The 24804-nt window shown below is 37.1% G+C and overlaps 1 protein-coding gene across 3 annotated transcripts in view; it reads right to left on the bottom strand.

The window, feature by feature from the left end:
* Positions 1-24804, bottom strand: part of Babam2 (BRISC and BRCA1 A complex member 2) — a 372389-nt gene that overhangs the window by 284740 nt on the left and 62845 nt on the right. For all 3 annotated transcript variants that reach the window (XM_020154590.2, XM_074049402.1, XM_074049403.1), the window contains exon 4: positions 21102-21196. In XM_020154590.2, the coding sequence (XP_020010179.1) occupies positions 21102-21196 (95 nt within the window). The remainder of the gene's footprint in view (positions 1-21101; positions 21197-24804) is intronic.

The raw sequence follows: 24804 nt of genomic DNA, 5'->3' as shown, positions 1-24804 counted from the left end.
AGACTCTAAAAAACTATCTGAGAACAGGGACCATATCTTATTTATCTTCATTCAAGTACTTTGTGGAACCTATAACCTATTGAATGTGGGCACTCAAATTATTTCCAACCGAATGATCACAACTATTCAATTCATTATAAACTAAATTAGGTATATTAAAGGATCCAAGAATTTTTCAGGTCAATAATGATACAGGCTACTGGGAGTCAAGTTTATCTGGTGCTTATGAGCAGAAGTAAAGAAAATAAAAGTGGACAGCAATTCTGAAAATACAATATTGCAATATGACTAATTATAGACATCAATCATTAGAAGTTTGAAGTGTCTGAAAAACAGTATCTTACAAGCATTCTTAGACATAATTTCTTTTCAAAAGCTAGTACACTTAAAATAAGAATGTAAAAAAAAGTTACTAAGACAAAGTGAAATTATCAGGGCTCAACAGACAGAGTCTAAGGGATACAAATAACACATTAAATCGTTTTCCAGTTCAAAAACCTGCATGAGATGTTGATCTTCCTGTTTTTCATAAACCTTATAATTGTGCTTCCAGAAAACTACCAAGCATCTGCCTCTATGTAGCTAATTCTTTTAATCTTGGAGCTCTCACAAGGAAATAGAGAGTATCCTGTGCCAGGATCACTATCTTCTCCAGCCAAAAGCATCGTGTCTTGGAGCCAATTTCCTCTTGGTAAATTTTGATCAAATTCCTTCCATTTGCAGCTTCCTTAGTAGTGGTAATGACTGCACATGTCACAAGTCAATATATATGTATGTGTTCAAAAATATACATTATAAACTTAACAGTAATATGTACACCTGTGCACACAGGTAAACACACATCTACATGTACAGCCAAACATAAATATATGCACCCACACTTGTTCCAGTAAGTCTTGCTTATGTGGCTCTGTGAGACTACTTCAGGCTTTCTTAATCCAGAGAAAATTCTCTGATATTTAATGTTATTTTGGAACGCTACATCGACCAACTCTGCTATGTAGCTACAATATAATGATAATCAAAATTCATAACAATAATTCTAATGCTATAAATGGTCCCTTAATGGTTCTGAATCATCAAAGAATGATTAAATTACATTCTAAGTGTAAAGATACTTTATCAAAACGCAATTATATTTTAACAAATGATGATCCATACGTAGCTTACACAGTAAATTTTTATGAGCCTGAATATTTTATTACTTGGCATACCTTATTTCCTACTTATTCTTGTTAAAGTAGAATTTCTGTGACTTTTACGTATGACTCTCATTTTAACATGGGCACAATATATATTATTAACAGGAATTACAAATTAACCACATCATCATATCTTTTCATCACGATATATAATTCTTCAATCCTTCAAGCGCCAAACTGTTAACTCTATAGTTACTGATGTTATTGTTTAAACTATACCATATTTAATGCAACTCATCTTTCTTGATGAATTCATCTTTTTTTCATTTATTATGGAAACATATGATACTGGGGCTTTTTAAAAACAGTGATGTCGTGGTGGGGGGAGAGTGAATAGAGCTATCTGCCCTTAAAGTAAATGGCTTCAAGATACTCTGCCCTTATGATGCTTCTGGTAATTTTCCACAACACAAATATGTATCAGTCTCATTTTGCCACACTTAATATCATGGCAAACTCGAATTTTGTAATACATTATACACAACTGCCTAAATAAAAACAAAAGACATGTTTATAGCTCATGTATAAAATGAAGCATAAAATTTTTAAGACAGCTGTTTCACATAATTTCAAAATCTGTATTAGGAGGAAAATGTTATTCTTGGTTTATAACTCTGCATCAGGTGATTGAAGACACAAGAAATTTGGGACATATATCTACCTAGCTAGTTATACAAAATTGTAAGAAACAAAGGAATGTGTTAAAGTACGCCAGACTGATACAATTAGCAAAAACAGATTGTAGTTAAGTTTATAGGGCAAATGATCGTGTTTTTTCAACCATAACTTGGAAAGAGGAAAAAAATGATAGAGAAAACTATTAGCTAAAAAGAGATAAAACATATAATAATCACAACACATAGATCTTAATTCTAACAGGACTTTGAGCAATGACTAGTTATTTAAGGATGCAAAAGAATTATTTGTGAATTTTTTTTACACAAGACAATGGTATTTTGGTTATGATTTTTAAAAGATTCCTTATCTTTTTAAGTAACATACTGAAATATTAATAAATGAAATGGCATAATATTTGGTATTTGCTTTAAAATAATAAGCTAAGCAGCAAGTGAAAAGATGAAACAAGATAATGACTTAACAAGTATTACAGTGCATGAACCATAGGGTTTCAATATACAATGTTTTCTACTTTTTAATATATTTAAAAATCTCCAAAAGAAGACTCAAGTGGTAGAGTACTAGCCTATCAAGCACGAGGCCCTAAGTTAAAACTCAGTGTCACCAAAAAAAAGTCTCCAACAGAGAAAGTCCAATTTGAAAATTGTAACTAATTTTGTTTTGCTTTGACTTCTAAAAGCTGTATCAAAGAATTATGTTCTGATTTTTAAAAATGGCTTGTTACAAATTCATAGATATGGCAAGAAACTAAAAAGTTCAAGAAACTATGTTACTAATCTAATTTTTAATTCTAAATACAGAATTTCTTAATTTTCAAAAACCATCATTAGTCCTTTATTCTTAATGTTATCAACATTGTATATGGCACTATTTTCTCAGAAAACAAAAGTTTTCACAGGGGTGTTGTGAAAAAGCACAAGAGTTTAGATTTTTTTAATTTAATAGTCATAAATCAAAGGTCCGTGTAGTCACAACAATGAAAGAACAAGAGGAAGAAAGAAATGTTCCCTAGGCTCTCTTTAGGAAGTGAAAGTCATTAGGTTAACAGCTAATACTTCAATTTTTTTAGGGAAGGGGTCCTCTGCTTGTTTTCTTGTTCTTTATTTTTTTGAGACAGGGTCTTGCTGAATAGCCCAGGGTGGCCTTAAACTCAAGACTCCTCCTGCCTCCGTTTCCTGAGTGCTGAGATTACAGACGGTGAATACAGGTGTAAAACACCAAACCTGGCACAATTGTTTACTTAAAAGTTTGAAAATTACTGTTACGAATTTTCTGATTTGGTCAAATATTAGTAAGGTTGCCTATCATTGATTCACCATGAACTAGAAACGGTACATATATAACATAAATCTATAGCTAATCCAAAATGTTATCTATTCAATTTGGTTCGTATGTCAATCTAAGCACACAAACTCAAATGTTTGAAACAGCTACTTCATTTTTTCCTTACATAGCATGCCTGTAATTTAATCACAGTAGGTTTTAGAGCATTTGGAGTTAGGAGAGTACCTCAGTAGGGGCTGAAAGCAAAATAAACAGTTAGTTAACTTACACATTGAGCACCTATGCATTCATTTACTGATAAAACTGGTAAGATTGTCTTAAATAAAATTAAGCTTCATTGGGACTTTTGTTCTTGTTTTTTTAAAAAAAAATGTATTAGGATATATTCATTATATGGGGGAGATTCATACGGGGGACAATTCCAATTAGACCTATATTGTACACTATTCACATTGTCCCCACCATCTCTCCCCTACAATCCCCACCCCACCCTACTTAAAGTAGTTGCAAGAGGTTTCTTAGTTCTGTTTCATACAGGTATATGATGTCCATCTACCATATACCATCACCTCCCACTAGTACCCCCCCATACACACACACTGTATCTATTTTACAATCCTGGTTTTCATGATTAATATTTAAGGTGATAGGTGATATTCAAACTGATGTCTCAGTGCAAGCCCACTGCGGGTGTGTTTTACTTTGGTCCATGCAACCCCTTCTGTTACTGTCCCTTACCTCTTTGCCTCCCTCCTTCCATTTTTCAACAGCTTTCAAAAAAAAAAATTCCAATTGTTGTTAAGTAAAATAAACTTCATAGTAACCTTGCAAGCATCTTCAAATTAATAAAAGTAAATGTCTTTTTAAATGTACCTTTAAACATACAAATTATATATAATTATTGTATCCATCATTACTCTTCTCTTACAAATTATTTCTTAATCTAAAGGACTCCTTTGATTTTAAAAAAATGATTGAAGGTGTCTGATATTTTAGATACTCTTAGTAATTAGCTGCCCTTCTTTTAAAAATTCTATAATAATCCAGACTTTTTTACTTCTCAATCTGGCTTCTTCATAAATGTTCTTGAAACCTATTCAAGAAAATACATTAAATGTGTTGAGTGTTTTGCTTATAATAATATTGTACTTTTATGGTATTTTCATAATCCCAACAACTTACAAACATTTTTTTAAATGTATACAAGGTCTACTAAGTTACTGTCAACTCTAGGCTACAAACCATTCCATGGTTAAACGATTGCATCAGAACCGCTAGGGGTGGAGCTGGCACTTTATTTCCCAGGTTTAAATATCTTGGCTCTTCCAACTTGTGTGGGGGCTGCAATTTGGCATAAAATTCTCAGCCGGATGCAGATAATTCCTCTGAAAACTGTTTTTTAATGGCTAAGGGTTTTTTGCTTTTAAAAATGTTGGAGAAAGCATACAGGAGAATCAGGATCAAATTTTATAATACTCTTCCTTTCTAATGTGTTCATTCCTGTAGCTAACCCAAGTGCAACAAAACAATCCCAAACCTAAAACCTCACTTCTAATAATTGTTAAGTGTAGAACCAAAAAATCAAAATAAGCCAAAAAAACCCATCAATATAAGCTGAAGTAGCTTTTTGCATTTTATACCTTCTTTACTGCCATTTCCCTGCATGACACCTCACTCTTCACTCTTTTCTGCATCTCTGACCTTCCAACTGAGAGTTTTTTCTTCTCATGAAAAATTAGTAAAGGTTGCTGGTAACAAACTCTGTTTTTGTTTACCTGAAAATGTGTTTATTACACTTAAATTCCTTTTTGTATTATATTATTGTTGTACTGGGGGTACACTGTGACATTTACAAAAGTTCTTACAATATATCATAGTTGAATTCACCCCCTCCATCATTCTCCTTTATCCTGCCTCCCCCTATTCCTGAAAGAGTTTCAACATATTTCATTTTTCCATTTTCATACATGAGTACATAATATTTCCAGTATTGAGATAGCTCGACAGGGAGTTTCCTTATGACATGTCCATATAGATAGATAGATGGATAGGTAGGTAGATAGACAGATACATAGATACATAGATAGATAGACAATAACCCGAATGTTTATCTCCTCTATATTTCTCCTTTCTACCTTAGTCCCCTTCTTATAGTGATTTTGACAGGTTTAAAAATTATATATTTATTGTTATATAGAAAGTACATCACCCATATTTCCCTTCTTAATTTCCTTCTTCTACCCTACTGCTTCCATTAGCACCTTAGCATAACCTATTTTTCATAATATTGATTATATTTGTACTTTGTCTATCTCTCACATATGAGAGAACACACTTAAACTCTTCAAGGGTATTTGTGCCAGATATGGAATTTCTAATGGGAGCTGGGGTTTTTTTCTCATTGAAGTTATCATGATACTGTCTTTTATCTTCCATTGCTGCTGCTAAGAAGTCAGTGAACAGTCTGTTACTCTTGTGTTTTCTCTCCCTGTTTTTAGACTTCTCTTGATGTTTTTGGTTTTCTGTAATTTTGGCATGATGTACCAAATCACAGATCACTTTGTAGGTTAATTTAACTTCCTGAATCTGAAGGATTACACTGATTAATTTTTAGATGCTGAATATATCCAGTTCTTTTTCTTCATTTTTTTTCTTTTATTTTATCATTTTATCCGGTCCCTAAAAAAAAAACTTAACCGCAAAATAGAACAAATATACAGACAAAACAAAGATGTATAGCTCAAGTACTAATCACAAAAACAGTACCTGTTAAAGGAACAGAACACAAGAACAAAGCAAAGGCAGTTAGCACATTCTACCCCTCAGAACAATAATGTTCGTGGATACAATGCCCAAGTAAGTCTCAAGTCTAAGACTGCCTCTTCTTCATGACTTCATTTTGTGGTGCTGGCATACAGTACTGGGAGATGTTATGAAAAGCCTGAGAACAATGCCAGCATGAGCAGAAGGCAGGACAAACCCTAAATGACAGCTTTTAAGCCCTAAAACTAGCCATGCTCCACACTAGTTCTCATCCAATATTTTTCCATTATGTGAACCAATACATCCTTTTTTTTACTTAAGACAGTACGATTGCACACTCCGTCACTAGCATCCCACCAGGTTCTAATTGCTACAATTTATCGTGTGATTTTCCTTCCAGAAGTAATTTCTCCTTCATCTCAATTTGGCTAGTGACTCTCTTTTCTACTTTATATCACAGTTACTTTCTGCCTTATATCATAATTATCAATATCCAGATTTTTCTTCACTTCTGAACTGTGAGCATGGGGCATGGTCCTTGCAATATAAGTGGCACTCAACAGACAAATATTGAAGAAACGGTGACTCTATCAATGTCCAGCTCGTGATTATGTAAAGAAATAATTAACAAATTAGGAGATGGGAATAATTCACTAAAGAACAGAGATCAGGACATACACAAATGGGATCTTTAAACAATCCAGCCCAAAAGCTAGAATGACCCCTGAGGCAGTACATTAGGGTTGGAGAAATCTGCTTAATACAGATGCAGATGGTTACATACACAAGTACTTATAGACATGTTATTTCCTTGCTCTGTTAGCTAAGCAGACCCAAAAGCAAAGATACCACAATAGCAACAAGCATACCTAGCATTCCTATCTTGGTTTCTAATACCTTTCTAAAACAGTCAGATATCCAAGAGAAATGGTTGGTTCTAGGACTGGAGTAAGAAACATACAAGATGGGTCTAGAGCATCTCATAGTGCCAGAAAATATGAAAATGCTCCAAGAAACAAACAATAATACTCACTATAATGGGGGCATGTCAAAGGAAAATAGGAGCCAACTGAAAGAACTTCCAGCAGTCAAAGCTGGAACAAGCTGAATAACAAAATAACATAGTGCTGGGTAATAAAAGTACAAAATAATTTACCTGTAAGTCCACAGTTATGCTAAAAAATGAATAAATGAACCTGTAGGAGAGAACAGACAAATATCCCACACAGGATTCCAAATTATTAATGTAAGATAATCTGCCCTCAAAGACAGAGAGCCTAACTCTCTTCTTACAAACAAGATAGTATGAAAAGGGGAGAAAACTCTACAGGAGAGAAAACATGACAAGTGGTCATGATTAAGATCAGCAGTGAAAATCATTAATGACAATGTGTACCCTTTATGTCCTGTGATGAAATGGCATTGTACCTTTGCAGTCTTCTAACCAAAAGTCCCTAACTGCAGTCTAAAAGAAAAGCACCAGACAAATCTCAGCCAAAGGACAGTCAATTAAATATCTGACCAGTTATTCCTCAAAGCTGTCATGGTCATCAAAACAAGAAAAATACAAGAAACTGTCACAACTAAGGGGAGCCTTACCAAATACAAGAACTAAATGTAAGGTAGGATCCTGGAACCAAAAAAAGAGCATTAGGGAGTAACTAAGGAAATCTGAATAAAGCTGAACTTTAGTGAATAAAAAAATGTACCAGTATCAATTCATTACTTGTCACAAATGTACCACAGCAACAGGGGAAAATGAGAGTGTGGTACACAAGAACGCTGTGCTGCTTTGAGATAATTCTGTAAATCTAAAACTATTAAAAAAAAAAAAAGCCCTTCTATCATAAGACCCTATATAACAAAAGCACACAAAGCAAGCTAGTTGTAGGACCAACTCTGAAATGTAAAATAATTAATTTAGAGATAATGAGGGAATATAATCAACAACCAGTTGCACATTTTTCTTTTAAAATGTATATAACATTTACTACTCTGAAAAACTGATGTTTACAAATGGAGTTCATAACTATTTCTAGAAGTATACTAACATCGGGTGGCTACAAAGTAAAAGCATCAAAAACTTCTGGAATCTTCGATACCATACTAGAAAAAATTTGATCCTCAGATCGTGAACATCTCACAAAAACTTCAATGTATGGGAAAACCCATATGAGGAAGGAAAACCAAATCCAGTCCGTGAGCAACTTAAAGTCACAGCATAAACTGGCAATGAGTGATCCTTTGCTCTGTATTCTAAGCTTTTTAGGATTTGGCCTCAACCTGTCTCTTTTCTACTATTTGCCTATGCCAACTCTGCTCCCAGCAAACTTGTTTGCTCAGTGCTTCCAGTATGCTTTGTCCTTTTTCATCTAAATCCTACCCTGCAAGAAGACAAAGCTAACACCTTTTCTCTTCTATGGAGCCTCCAATCTCCCCTGGCTCAATAATCACTATTTTATCAGAATTCCTTTATCATTAATGTGGTATTCAGCACATTCATATATATATAAAACAGAAAAAAAAATCGTTCTGTGTGCTTACTAGGTATGTGGTACCACAAACAGGAGTCGGGGAAACAAAGATGAGTAAGCTAATAGCCCCTATCTTCCTGGTGCTCTTGGAATTACAGAGAAGACAAAAAGATAACAGTTACAAGGAACACTAGTAATGCTGCCCAGGTGAGTATAACGTGCTATGGCATACACTGTACTGCCAATCTGTTACAATACTTCTTTAATATTTTAGGTCCAGTTTCTCCTATCAAAAAAAGTCCTATTGGGCCAGGTTTGGTGGTACATATCTATAATCCCAGCAATTTAGAAGGAAGAGATAGGAGGATCACTACTGAAGGCCAGTCCAGACAACAGTTACCAAGACCCTATCTCAAAAACAAGCTGGGCATAATGGTACACACCTATAGTCCCAATTATGCAGGAGGCAGAGACAGGAGGATCATGGTCCAAGGCTGGCCCAAACAAAAAGCATCAGACCCTATCTGAAAAATAAACTAGAGCAAAAAACCTGATGCACAGCTCAAGTGGTACAGTACTTGCCTCATATACCCAGGCCCTGAGTTCAAATCCCAGTAACACAGACCCAAAAAATGTCCCCACTGAAACACAGGTTCTTCATCTCAATGGTGTTGCATATGCTAACGAAAACCATTTCTGATATTGTTGTACTAAAACTTTCACTTCTCCCTCATCTTCTTAAGAGAAACAAAGGCAGAACCCCCATTCACAGACATTAGGCTTAACATGCGGTACTAACACAGGCCTTTTCAGCAAGTTACTAACCAGGGCCAAGGATTAGGATTCATACCCAGGGAAAGGGGATTGTGAATTCACAATTGCCCACCACTTCACTTAGTAAACAGTGTTCATGGACTCACTGTTTTCTATGAACTGACAAGTCTAAAGAAAAAGGGCGCTGATGGTGTAGCTCAGTGGTAAAGTGCACAAGGCCCTGGGTTCAATTTCCAGTATCACACACACAAAGAGACTAAAAAGAATTGTCTTTGAGAGAGAGAGACAGACAGACAGACAGAAAAAAAGATGCTGGGCACAATGGTGCACACCTGTAATCCCAGTAGTTGGGAGACTGAGGCAGAATGCTCACAGGAGAATCAAGAGTTTAGGGCCAGTCTGGGCCATGGAGCCAAAAAAAAAGAAAAGAACAAGCAGGACTGGCTGGAGACGTACCTCCTGTCTCCCTGAGGAGCAGCTAACAATCAGCGACAGGCAGAAATGCTTCAGAAGACTGTGCTGTCCACAAAGAAATGCTTGCAATAATACGAAAAGTTTCTAAAAGAACTGGAAAACGTGGTTCCACACAGACAGGGGACAGACACCGAGAGGAACAATGCACTAGAGCGCTAATAGTCATCTCTAAATTGTTTGGGATTATGTATTTGTGTTATTGTATTTCTTGGTACTTCTCTGTATGTTACATGTTTTTAATAATAAAATATATTACTACAGTTTAGAAGTCCAACTCTGAGGGGAGTGGTGGAGAAGAGAGGAGGTGACAGAGACAATCAAACAGGATGCAGATAACCTCCAAAAACGATCCAGGTACCTCCCTGGACACGCGCCTAGTCTCAAAGTGCAGTCATTTATGCTCAGCTCATACCTCATTTTCCCAAAAGTATTTTTACAATTTCAGTCGAGTAAATCAAAACTGGCAACACTTGTTAAATGTCAGATTTGCCACTGGATTTCAAAAATGAACTTGGTTTACCTTTTTTCATTTGTCTTATGAGAATGAGCATTTTAAATGTACCTTGTTTGCACTTGCAAGACACTCTATTTCTACAACTACGCTTTTAAAGCCTTGTTTACAACATAAGTTTTCAAAATGATACATATGTACGCATATTAATACTCTCCTTAATCCACAACTTCAGGAAAATAAATGAAATCATAAATCATTGTTTGCAAATCAGGAGCCTTCCATGCCTTAGAGAGAAAATTTAAAAAAAAAAAAAAGAAAGAAGAAGAAAAAGAATGTCAACTTTCTTCCCACCTCATATAATGTTTCCATGACTGATAAGGTAGATGATGACAGAGGAAAGAACAACTTTTTTATTTCAGCAACATGAAAACCAATTTTCCATCAAAATGTCTATTAATTTTCTCATATTCTCTTGCACCACTTATTGATACATCCTTTGATTACCAGTTGCATTTGACTCAAAAGAGCCAGAGATGCCTGCCATCTCTAATAACATTCACAGGGCCAGGTGTGGTGGTGCATAGCTATAATCCCAGCTACATGAGAGTCATAGGTAGAAGGATCTTGGTGCAAGACTGGTCTGGGCAAAAATATATGAGACCCTATCTGGAAAATAACTGAAGCAAAAGAGTCTGGGGCCATGGGCCAAGTGGTAGAGCACTGCCTAGCAAGCACAAGGCCTTGAGTTCAAACCCCACTGTATAAAAAAATTCTTGCTCTATACTAGGAAAATCTATTAGGACTTTTAAAAATCCAGGTTTTCATAATAAAGAAGTACACTTATGGAGCATGTCATCATTTTATAAATTAAATTTAGTGAACACTTCATTAACATCAAACATTTTATTAGTTCTGTATTCTCATCAACATCTGAGGTGTTTTATGGCCCACTAAAGATTTCTGTACTTTTGCTTTGAAAGCAAATGGTAATCCAATAAAAATACAAAACAACTGACATGCATCCAGGTGGGATGCAATAGCTTTGTCCACACCAGCATTCCTAGTAAGAACAGCTAGGAAGCTAGAGAAACTGTGGCTACCTATTTGAAGGCACTGGCTATCTGCAGAAACAAGAACAGGAGGGCAGAGAATCCAGAGAACAGAGAACCCCGAGGAGCTGACTTCTGCAGCTGCTTTCACCCTCAGGACATTTGTGAATTCCAGGCACAGCAACATGGCTGGGAATCCAGGCAAAGCCCAGCCACAGAGCTGCTGATGAGGCTCCAAAAACCATGGGAACTCCTGGCAGGGTTAAGAGACCTCAAATACGCAGCCAGTTCCCCTAAGACTTTGATGGATTCTGCTGCAGCCCAAGGCAAGAGGTGGAAAATGAAGAACAGAGCTATCTTCAGTCTTGGGAGACAAAACTTAGACTCTGGGTTCCCTGGGGGTGAAGATCCACACTGCTTATGTGCTTAAATATTTGATAAATGACATAATGTGGTATTTTAAAATATTTCAAGTATCTATGGACCACGACACTTACTGACCACTCGGGACCCCCAGGAAAAAGCTGGTTAGAGCTACTTCAATGAGTCCTCTCTTTGGAGGACAATGGCACCATCTGGAGCCTTTTGTAGTCTTTGTGACTGGAATAGATGACATTTACTTAAAGTACTAGAAATAACCAAAGAAGAAAGCAGGCAAAACAAACAGACCCAAAGATATTGCAGATACCAGAATCAGCTCATGAGGACTTGAAAATAACAAGTAACATGTGCAAGAAGATGAAGACAACTAGGTAGAGTAGAAATGACAAGATAAATTCAGCAGACAATAGGAATTTATTGAAAAGGATCATATTGAATTACAGATTGAAGAATACATTTTTTTAACTCAAGAATCCATTTGATGGGCTCAAAAGAAGAAAATAGTAAACTGGAAAATAAAAGTTTGCCACTATCTGACTGTGGCATTCATTCATTCATTGCTTCCCATTTCTTCAATCCACTCTTCTTTACCCTGTTTTGGACTGGGGTTGGACCCCATAAAAACTTTCCCTTCACCAACTGATATGACATCCAGCCTGGCAATGTAGGAATAGTATGAGTGACAGTAGAGAGAGATTCTTACCCTGGATGTGGACCTGGTGTACTTTTCTTCTTGCTCAGATGCTGCAATTGCCAGAGGCCCACTGGAGACCCTGCAGCGCCCCACTCTCCTGCCTGTGCCCAGCTCAATTCTCCTCACCGGTCCCAGCCTACTGCACCCAGAGGCCACCAGCACCCATTCTGGCCAACTGCACCCCCAATGAAGGTCTCCATCTTCCAGTGGGCTGCAGCCCCACCCTCTCCAACAAGAAGAGGGAATCTCAGTGGAGGGGATACACAGTGGGGGAACCTACGTAAGAAGGAATCTTCCAAGTTTGTTCCTTCTTAGGTAGTCCCTCTTAGCTTCAAGCAGTTGCTCTCTACAAATGCTAGTCATGCATTCTCCAGAGTTCTCTGTTACGCCTTTAGGAAGTTAATAATTCCCTACATTTAATTTCCCTATTCAAACTGCTGGTATGATTTCTATCTCCTGACTGGACCCTGACTGATAAATCAGTAAGGCTGAGAGATCTCAAACTGACCTCTCCTCTGCACTGCATGGCCTTCAAGTCCATCTTTCAGTATACACCCATTGACAATGTACATACATATCCACCAAGTATAAGAACATTTTCAATATACTCTTCACAAAAGTAAAAACCTGAAAATAACCCAAACGTCAACCAATAGTAGAATGACTAAATGAACAGTGGTATGATAAGACAATGGACTACTATCATCAGTGAGCATGAACCATAGCAAGCAAAACAAAATTACATGGGTGAAGCTCACGAACAACTGTTGAGTGAACGAAGCCAAACACACAAGTACATCTGTTTGATTCCATTTGCACAGATTCCAAAGAGGTAAAATAACGGCGACATAAGTCAGATAGTGTTTACTCACAGGGAAGGTGGTCAGAGACATGACTGGGCTGAGTGAGGCTTCTGGACGCTGGAAGTATCCTGTACCTTGACCTAGGCTTTCACTGCATAGGTACGCTCACTCTTTGGAAATTCACCAGGCTATGCAGTTATCTTATTCATCAATAAGTGATTATAATGTAATTTTTGGCAGTATTGAGGTTTGAACTCAGGGCTTTATACTTGCTAGACAGGTGCTCTACCACTTAAGCCATGCCCCAGCCCTAAAAATACACTAACACAAATAACCAGATGTTTCCAAGGCCCTGACACTTAACATACATGCACAGATCTGCAAGGAACTCCCCTCTAAGTTCCCACAATACCCTGCACACATGCCTCCTCCCTCATACTAAGTAACTGCCCTATGCTGCAATTCTCTTACTTATCTGTCTGGAGTACTGTCCAGATTGAGGGCTAAAGGTGAGTTTTTTATAGGTCTTAAATGAGGCCTGAAATAAAGATTTTTGTAAAATAATGTTGTAGGCCTAGGCACCTGGGAAGCGTCTACAAGTAGGAGCACCACACTTTGGGATGGCATTGTCAACAGTGTGACAAGCACCCCATTTCAGCTTAGTGCATTTGTATCTTATGTTTCATGTGCACAGGGAATAGGAACTACTTTTCCAGAACTCATTCAAAAGATATCTTTTCGTAGGTAGCACAGTAAGGAGAGGAGGAAGAGCAACAAGGTGTTAACACACTCACAGTCCATGCAAGCAGAGTAGTCACCGAAGGACTCAAACACCAGTGTGGAGTAACTACAGTGGCATTAGATTCTGCACTGAAGAGCTTGCCCAAACACTAAATGGTCCCCATCATCTTCAAACTATGAAGTCAGATAACAGTAGTTTCCATTCTTACTATAATTGCAACAGGCCCTTCTCATCTTAATTTATGCAACTTTATTTTGAATTAAAGTGAATTATCATTATTACTTTGGGGGAGAGAATTTCAAAATAAGCTTTGAGGTAGGTGGACATACCACAGGGTGTTGCAAAACAGGTTGAAAAATCATTGCTTTGGAGTTTCTGTTAACTGATTTCCATCTCCCCAATCTTTGAACACTAAATTTTTTGCTACTATTCTAAAATTATAACCTAAGGAATATATTCCAGTCTTGGGAAAAAAGCAAGTCCCTTAAGAACTACAGAACCTAAAAGACAATGTGTTCATCTAATAACATATACTGTACATCTCTATACACCAGGCTCCTTCTAGTCATTAGCAGTGAACAGCACCAATCCTTTCTCTACTGAAGCTTTCACTCCAGTGAAGGAAAAAGTGACTGACCCACTATTCCAATTTTCCTGGGATGCCCTGTTTTAACATTGAATGCCCTGCATCAATGTTAACAAATCACCCAGTTCCAAGAAAATCCAGGCAGCTGATCAGCCAAGCAGAAACAGGCACCAAATAATAAATGAGTAAAAATTATTATATGATAAAAGTGCAGTGAAGACAAGAGAGCATGACAAAGCCAAGAGTAATGGGAAGGGCATTATCACTTTGTGGAGTCTGGAATGTCTGGAGAGTCTGTAGAATGTCTGCAAGCCTGCATGGCTGGAGAGAAGACAGCAAGGAGCAGAATGGAAGGAGATAAGGGTAGAGGTGCACCAGGTGAAAGCTGTAGCACAACCTGCCCATCTCTTAGGACTCAGCACTAGTTCTGCCTTCTGCAGGATGATTTTAATCCCACAATTCCAACCTACAGTAACTTCCCTTTCTCACTGACACGGAGCATCCTCTCGTCTCACTTCACATAACATACACAAACACTCTGTTTAACTATCCCAGAGAACTCCTTTGTAACAATTATTCCAGGGCTTAATTATATAATAGCTAAGTCTATTTGTTCTCATGTATCTACATCTTGCCTCCCTAAAATTTAGCCGGCTTGAGGTCAAGTTCCATATTACACAGTATTGGATATATGCTGTGCAACCAATGGGCAGGATTTTCCTTCATTTACCTTTGGGTGATTTGTATGCTTTTTCATTAGTAAAACAAGACATCAAAAAGTCAACACTTTATTCATAATATGATTCACGAAACAGCAAGACAAGTTGAACAAACAAAGTAAAAGAATAACCATGCAGCCGGGTATGATGGTACACACCTGTAATCCCAGCACTAAGGAAGTTGAGGCAGGAGGATTATGAGTTGAAGGCTAGCCTGGGCTATTCAGTGAGTCTGACACCAGCCTGAGAAACCCAGCAAGAGCCTAACTCCAAAAGAAAGGAAAAAAAGAAGGAAGAATAAACAGTGAAACCAGTGACAAGTTAACACAGACTTCAGGAATAGTTCTTTAATCAGCAAATGCTTAGGATGTAAGACTCAAAGTAAAAGTGCAAGCAGCAAAAAGCTCTACAAATAACAACCTCTGAAATCAAGAATCAACTTTAAGTGGCCCTGAAAAATACTTCTCAACAGATTATTTGGACGATTTTCATATTATAAAACACTTTTTGATCTCCCTCTACTACGTGGTATCTGTTGTATTTGTGTGATCTTCTTGTGTGAGTAAATAAATTCCATGTCCATCTCCCCTGCTATACAGGGACCACATCTAGAACTCAGGTGTCATCTCCATTGCAGGCCCCACAATACAATACTCAGCTGATGTTATATTAAATTGCTTGATGAATGAATTGTTAGCATATTCAATGTAGAGCAATGAAAATCTACTAGAATTTATGACTGTGGACTTTAAATGTAGCTTTAAAAGTCAAAGCAATCTTGAAAAGAACAACAAGATTTGAAAATTCACACTTCCCAAAATCAAAAGCTTACTGCAATGCTGCTCCCATTTTTATCTTAAGAAATGTTTTAAGCTTAGTTATGCACTGAAAGGAAAAGCAATGTCACCATTTTACAATCATACTCAGTATCAAAATATGTAGTAATACAGCTTCCTCAACAAATGGATTTATCTCAAAAACTCAGGAAAAAAAAGAAAGAACATGTCCGTTAAAGACTTTTTTTCTAAAAAGATTTTTGATTAGTAGAAAGAAAAATTTTACATTAAAAGTTAGAGCTCAGCACTTGGGAAATGGAGGCAAGAGAATGCAAATTCAAGGGCAGCCTGAGTTAGCAAAACCTTTTCTCAAAAACACCAAAAAAAAAAAAAAGTTAGAGCTAAAAGATTACAGGATACAGATCAATATGTAAGAAACAACTGTTTCTATATAGCAACAATGCAAAATAGAAAACAAAAGTAAGAAATAATTACATTTACACTAGCATCAAGAAGAGTAACATACTTAGGAATAAATGTAGCACAAGAAGTGAAAAACTCATACTCTGAAAATTATAAAACATTATTGAAAGAAATTAAAGTATAAATAAGTAGAACTATATTTCATGATCCTGATTAGGAAGATATGATGTCATCAAGATGGCAATCATCTCTAGATTAATCTTCAGATTCTACACAATCCCTATCAAAATCCCAGCTGGATCTTGCAGACATTCACAAGATGACCCTAAAGTTTATATGAAAATATAAGAGACCCCAAAAAATAAATGCAAAAAAAAGTTCAAAAATTTATACTTCCCTACTTCAGAACTTTTTACAAAGTCACGACAATCAAGATAGTGAGTAATATAAGTACAGACATAGATCAATGGAATAGAATTGAGAACGCCCCCCCCCCAAAAAAGCCTTCATATTTATAATTAATTGAGGTTCAACAAAAATACCAAGAAAAGTCAATGAAGAAAAAAACAGTTTTGCCTGGAAGGCTGAGTATACATTTGTATACTCAGTGTGTATGCATGTGAGTAGTCTTTGTAATGAACTGGGCTCAGACACCTGGACATCCACTTGCAAAACAAGTAAGTTGGACACCAAATTCATGCCGTATACAAAATTCACTCTCAAAATAGAACAAAGACCTAAACATGACAGCAAAAATAATAAAAGTTTTCAAGGAAAACACAAATCTTTATAATCTTGGATTAGGCAATGGTTTCTTAGGTATAAAAGCAAAAGCACAAGTAACAAAAGAAAAAAAATAGATGAACTGAACCTCATCAAAATTTAAACTTTCCTTTAAACTACACTATCTAGAAGGTGAAAAGACAATCCATGGAATAGGAGAGAACTTGACAAATCTTCTATCTGATCAAGAACTTGTACCAGAATATATTAAGAACTCTTACAACTCAACAATCAAACACCAGTAATTCAATTTAAAAATAGACAAAAGGTCTGACTAGACATTTCTCCAAAGAAGATAAACAAACGGCCAATAAGTGCATGAGAAGACGTTCAACATCGTTAGCCATCAGGGCAGCACGAATCAAACCACAAAGACATATCACCTCATCCCCACCAATGAGATACACTTCATCCCCACCAATATCACCTCATCCCCACCAATGTCACCTCTTCCCCACCAATGTCACCTCATCCCCACCAATGATGGCAAAAAGACATAGGATAGTAAGTGCTGGTAAGAATGGAGAGGAAACTGGAACACTTATATACTCTTGGGAGAATACAAAATGATGTAGCCCTTCTTGAAAACAGTCCCACCAGCTCCTCAAAAGGTTAAACAGAGTAACCATTTGGTCCTCCAATTCCACTCCTCAGGATACATCAAAGAGAAATAAAAACAAATCCACACAACAGCATTAATTATAGTAACTGAAGCATGGGAACAACTCAAATGTCCATCAACTGACAAATGGATAAATAAAATGTGGTATATGCACACAATGGATTATTTGGCAATAAACATTAAAGCGATACATGCTAGACTGAAAACACTGTGCTAAGTGAAAACAGCCGGTCATAAAGGAACATGCACTATGATACATTTATATGAAATGGCCAGAGTGGGCAAATCCATAGAGACAGAATACAGATTAGACGTTGCCTAGCATGGGGAGGATCAGAAAGTAACTGCTAACGGGTTTAGAGTTTCTTTTCAGGGTGAAGACAATGTTCTAAATTCATGGTGACAGCTGCACAATTCTGTGAATATACTAAAAACCACTAATTATACACTTAAAGTAGGTGAATTGTGATATATAAATTATGTCTCAATAAAGCTGTTATTTAAATTTTTTTTTAAAAAACAAGAACTGTCCCCAAAATGGAAAATGATACCTCACTGGAAATAATGTTAAGTAAAGGCCTTCTGTTGGAGATGTTCCTCTAAGATGATTCCCCATAGCAGTCGAAGGACTGACACACTTTAACAGTCTTTGGGTTCCCCAAAGCATCTGGTTCTAGGTCCAGTAGAGACACTGTATTTTCAATATGCTTTCCAAAGTATTCTAAAATATGTCCAGAATTGGGAACCAATGAACCAGTAAGGCTCTCCATACTCAGTGATTTTATGATTCTCTATAAAAGATCTATCTCTTCTTCAGGTATCTGTCTTGTATTTTATACTCATCCAAAAATCTCAAGTCTGTTAATGGATTCACCTCCCTAAATGAAGAGTCTAAGTGTAGAGAGAGGCAGCCTCATCCAATGGACCGGAGCTCTGATCCGTTACTCTTATGTGTGCCTTTTACTCAAGCTACTTCTCTCTTTTGGGAAAGAGCAGGTTTGAAAAAAAATAAGTAAATAAAAGATCATATATATTTTCTAAAACTGTATTCTCAAACTGGACCATACTGGAGAGTCCCTTTTTTCCTGAAAATTTTGCAATTTAATAAATCTTTGTGTTTAAAATGCAGGTATATTGTAGAATCAAATGCAAATTTTCCTTTTTTAAAAGATAAAACCCAAAAATTGCAAAGAAATTCTGAATTTGCCATAGAAACTACTTTGGACTAAGGTATCCAGGGTTATTTGGACATCATGCAGCTAGCAGAGGATGTACCCTGGTTGCTTATCTGAGCATATCCAGGTCACTGGTCCATGAAGAAGGCTTGGGTAAGCCTTCCAGAGGCCTTGGACTATCACTAAAGAGAATTTGTTCCCCTAGATTTACAAAATCCCTCTTAGATCCAGTGCTCTGGTTTTTGGGCTATCCTTTTTTCAACTAATTTCTCAAAACCACTTGTGATAACTTCACTCAGAGAAGAAACATCAAAAGAATGGAATTATAGTATCATCTCTGACACAGAATTACATAAATCTACATCAGTTTCCTCAGTACTAAAACAGAAGAATAGACGAAGGTGAACTTAAGGCCCTTTCTTGCTTTTAAACTCTACACTCACAATATTTGTCAATACTTAAGCTATGCACTGCAAATTACAAAGGCAAAAACAGAAGCCATAAACATGTTTTTGTTGTTTGCTGGTTCTGGGGATTGAACTTGGGGCCTCCTAACAAGCACCCTACCACTTGAATCATGCTCCACTTTTTTTCCAGAGTAGCTGGAATTATAGTGATTCACCACCATTCCCAGGTTGTTTTTCAGATAGGTTCTTATGAATTTTTTACCAGGGCTGACCTTGAACCACGATCCTTCTATCACCTCCTCAGTAGCTGGGACTATAGGCATGTACCAGTTATCCTTTTCATCAGTGTTCTCTCTCGCACCACCCTAGCTCAAATTCCCTTCTCCCTTCCAAGATTTATGCAACAAGTCTCAATTCTGGTCTGAAGTTTCTCCTCTACCCATTGTATTAACCACATTTCTGTTAGATGATTCTTTCTCTGTTAGTCCAGCACTCCACAATCTTGTCCCAATGTATCTTAACCTTTTCTACACTTTTCTTGTGTTAACTCACATTTCAGCAAGTGTGTCAAGTGCCCTCTTCTGCAACACAGCTTCTTCAAATTTGCTTGTCATTCTCCTACCTGAAATACCCTGTGCCATACTTTCCACTTTTGTTTTATTCTTCAAGAATGAGTACAAACCTCACCTTCACTACAGGTTTCTCTGACTCCCTCTTTAAGTCCCTGGGGCATACAATCTGTAATAAATCCGTGACATCGGCACATGCTTCCCTCCACTGGGCAGATTTAAGACAGGAGAGGTCTAAGGGCTTTGCCTTGCCTTCTCCAGGTAAGCATCTCGACTTTAACTATGAGGTAAACACACAATTCCCCACATCCAAAGGGGCCATATATAACTTACAAACTTTTTAAAACCCAAGTAATAGCTTATGCACAATTATTAGAAGCTTTAAAAAAATCCACCTTACTCTCATCAACAGCACTTTTACAGCTATGTTCTAAAATCTAACGTAATTCTTTGGGTTTCGGTTAATACTGTCCCTTTAAACAGGGGTGGGAGAAGCAAAGTTCTCAAAGTAAGTAATCAAAACTTTATTACACAACTTTAGCAAGACAAAAGATTTCCAGAAAACAAAACTAAGAACATAGTTTTAAACACTAACTAAGCCTCTTAGAGTATCACAGCAAACTTGAATTTGGGAAAGGAAGAACCATATCTGATCAGAATCATTTAAACAAAATAGCACGTTTTGCCAACAGTCAAGCAAAACCCACAGCTTTTACATAAACTGCGCGTGTTCTGACAAGAACCACCACCTCTTGTCCCTAATGGTAGGTATTCCTGCTTCAATTCCAGAAACATTTTATATGAAATAGAGTTTCAGTCCTGCTTAACAAGGACACTTAATCTGGTCTTCACCCTTCTGACAATGACACAGAGACAATGTGGATAAAGTCCACATTTGTCATTTTCACTACCAAAAAAAGTCTCTTAAAAAGCCAAGAAACTCTGTCCTAACCAGTGCCATGGCAAAGTGTTAGTAAATACTAGAAAACTGATTGCAGGCATGAAGTGAAGAAAATGTTGTCAATATCTCTTTAAATTGAAGTAGAAATATTTCAGCCAAATCCTAGAGATTTTCATTAATTCAAAGTAGTCTGAAAGTAAGACTACAATTTAAAATATTATGCCACATAGAGTTCTACTTATTCCACGGTAAAAAAGGAAAAGAAGGATTGAAAAACTCACATTTGACAAATCTGTTAAGCAACTGTCAGAGCCAATTTTTTCCCCAAATATCGATCATGTAAGCAACTGTCAGAGCCAATTTTTTCCCCAAATATCGATCATCCAAAGCAACCCTGTAGTACTCACATGCAAAGCAGAGGGGTCGGGCAGGAATTCAGCATCCTCTCCAAAGATAAAATCGGGGGGCAGCTCTGGATATTGAGCATTGAAAATAATATCCCCTGAAATAAAAGAAAACAAAAGGATCTTACTTCCTTGCTAATGTACAATCAGTCTGACGAATGCATCAGGAAAATTTAAAGAAACTTTATTCAGCTTAAGAAATTAATCTGAAAAGTCTGTCTGCATGATTAATTCTTCAAATAAAAGAACTGTTATTCTCTTTCAAATTAATATCTACAGCAAGCAGTGAGAAAAAATTAGAATATACTGTGAATGTAAGTATCCAAGTAGAAAGGTAGAAGAAGCCCCATCCAAAGTACATTCAGAGGATTTTCATAGGAAATACTTCTATTCAATCACTGTCTGCTAATTCAGAAGCCTTGGTGAAGAATGATTCTGCATATAAATAGTCCTTGCCTCACAAAAAGTAAACATACACACCTTTGGTGAGGTTGGAAGAACATTCAGGTTGACATCAAAAAGTCTAACATATACCCACAGGTCCCCTAATTACTTCTTAGCTCAGAAATCTTGGGCAATTTTCATTTCTTTACACATCAGTTTTTTCATCAGTAAACAAAGAGAGGTACAGTGAACTGACATCACAGATTTTCCTGAGTGAAGAAAAGGAGACAGAATGCCCAGCATAGCGTGTGGCATACAGTAAGTGCTCATCAAGTGACACAGGAGCCATCAGAGTGCACACCTGTAATCCTGGCTACTGGAGAGGAACAGATTGGGAGGATCATGGCTCAAGGCCAGCCCCGACAAAATGTTAGTGAAACCCTGTCCCAGCAACTGGGTGTGGAGGCACGTACCTGTGATCCCATCTTGCAGGAGGCATAGGTAGAAAGATCAAGGTCTAAGGCTGGCATGAACAAAAATGAGAAATCTTATTGGGGAGATGAAGAGGGCAGACTAAAGCAAAAAGACTGGTGGCATGGCTCAAATGGAAGAGCGCACTTGCCTAGTAAGTGTAATGCACTGAGTTCAAACCCCACTACTGCCCCCTCCCAGAAAAAGTGACACAGGAGTACTATTGTTGGTGGTAGTCCTCTTAAACATAACACAAACTTCAGTTTCATGAGGAAATTTGTGTTGTAGGTTCTCCTATGTATCTTTTCTGTCTCCTCTAGCTCCCTTTTCTCCTCTGATTATCCAAAGATTGAGTCTTCATAATTTTCCTAATACTAATGAGCAAGTTAGTGTATCAACAACCTAATGCAGATTAGGCTGCAGCGTGTGAGGCTGTGTATGTGTGTACATGCACATGCGTCTGCACACAAAGCAGTTTTGTCAGTCCAATCATTTTTATTGTTCAAATGATAAGATGTATGTAACTGTATCCAAACTTAAACATTCAGATTTCAGGTCTCACCTGAGCCCTTAAATCTCTGTGAGAGTTGGCATTTCAATGTCAGACACAGAGAACATAAAACCATGGTCCCAATGTCCTCATGCCCCCCTCCTCTAGCTATTCCCTAATAACCCATGATGAAAGTTCAATGTCATCTCTATTCTGACACACACCCTTTACACCTTAGGAAACAAGTCACCTCAACAGTTCCTCCATGATGTCCTTGTAATGGATTTTCCCTACTGCTACCAGCTCCATCCAGGCCTGGCTCACCCAGGGCCTCCATTCTTATTTTCACTTAAGACCCAGTTGAATTTTGTTCTAAGCCCTGTGCTAGACACTGGACCAGGGGCTGAAGAACTGACAGAAGGGAAGAACTCAATCATACCCTCTTAACTGGTATCCCAGTATCAGCTGCCCTCCAGATCATAATTTACACGCCATCACCAAACAAGTCTTCTTAAAGTACTGTGTAGCCCCAAAACTTCCTAACTCAGAAAACCTCAATGCTTCTCTAAGATGAAATGGAGAAAAAGCAAACTTTTCAAACGGTACTATTTATCCACCCTTCCCTTCATCTACCAGCCAACCTCCTATTCAGCAACATGATCTGCCTGATACCCTCCAAATACCATGATACCCATGTAAAAGGCTCTCTCCCCAGACTCAGCTCTCAGTGCTTTATGCACCCACTCGCAACACCTTCCCTAACAAACCCTGATGGTTGCTGTTGCTGAACTTCATCAATACCTTCTGGCTATGCCGCCTGCTTGAGTGCTTCATCATAAACAGTCTTACATTGCATCATTACTCAAACTGAATGGTTGAGGTATGAGTTTGGATTCCCACTACCTTCCTCGTCAATAGTCTCTTATGCTCATTCCATATATTAAAAAGAACGTCGCTGGAGGTTAATGGATTCTCAAATATTTTGGCTTCAGAATCACTTTGCTCTCTTAAAGTTACTAAAGAGCTTCTGTTTATGTGGATTATATTTATTTATATGTATCCCATTCAAGTTTTAAATGGATAAGTTTGTAAATATGTACTTATCAACTCATTTAAATATCTAACCATCCCAATAGGTAGTGAAATAAATAACTATGTTCAGGAATAATAAAACAGTTAAGTATAGTATTGTTTTACATATTCTCTATTACATTTAATGTATGGCTTAATAAAAGGCAACTACTTTCTTAAAAAATAAATAGTCCTTCCTAGCTCCTCTGAAGGTGAAGATTGGGAGAACTGCAGTTCAGGCCAGCCCAGGCAAAAGGTTCCCAAGAACCCATCTCGACCAGTACTCGGGAAAGGTGGTACACACCTCTAATCCCAGTTACATGAGAAGTACAAAATAGGAGCACTGTGGTCCAGGCCAGCCTCGTCACAAATGTGAGTCCCTATCTCAAAAATAAGTAAAGCAAAAAGGGCTAGGAGAGTAGCTCAAGTGGTAGAGCACCTGCCTAGCAAGCAGGCCCCTGCCTAGGCCCTGAGCTCAATCCCTAACCCTACCAAAATAATAATAAATAGTCTTATATTGTCTTATGTCTCTATTAATTTTAAAAAAAGTACAATAAGCACGATCTACCAATGAGGCACTGTGATACACACTGTGTCAATATAAAGATATTTATCCTCAAGTTACTTATGTTTAGCGAGAGAGGTAAGACACACACATAGACCACAGATACACAGCACTACAAGGTGGGTACATATATTTGATCATCCTAAACATATTTTAAGCATCCAGAGAACAGATGTGTTCTTATAGTCACGTCATGTCTCTAACACGGTAAAATGCAGCACGTAGAGAATGTATTTGTGAAATGCTCAAAACATGAAAGAAGTCCTATTCTTTGCATCAAATATCTAAGTACTAGAAAATCTACAGTAAAGAACAAAGCATAGCAAAGTTACTCCCAGAATTAAGTTACCAAAAGCACCACAAACACTACCTCTTCTTCACCCTTCACTGTCATCATCTCAGATTTGCAACTGTATCTACTATGAATTATAAACTTCAAAATTTCTAACTATAAGGCTAAAAAGCACTATTAGAGATGTAAAATGTCCTGATTACTCATTCTATTCAAATATGCCCAGCAAGCATGATTCTTTAAGAAATTCCATATGACTTTTTATCCATATGATTCTTCAGAAATGTTTTTAAAAGTCCTTTAGCTTACTTTAATTACTTTTGGAGAAAAAAAATTCATAGTTACTAAAGTTTTGGGAAAAGCCAAGCTGGAATCCATTGTGTATTGATGTTCAAATAATAATATGCTAAGTTCCAATGGAAGAAATTTTATC

The sequence above is a fragment of the Castor canadensis genome, chromosome 12, assembly GCF_047511655.1.
Source record: "Castor canadensis chromosome 12, mCasCan1.hap1v2, whole genome shotgun sequence".
NCBI classification, from domain to species: Eukaryota; Metazoa; Chordata; class Mammalia; order Rodentia; family Castoridae; genus Castor; species Castor canadensis.
Note: the sequence above shows the minus strand (reverse complement) of the source record. Positions and strands in the feature narration are given on the sequence as shown.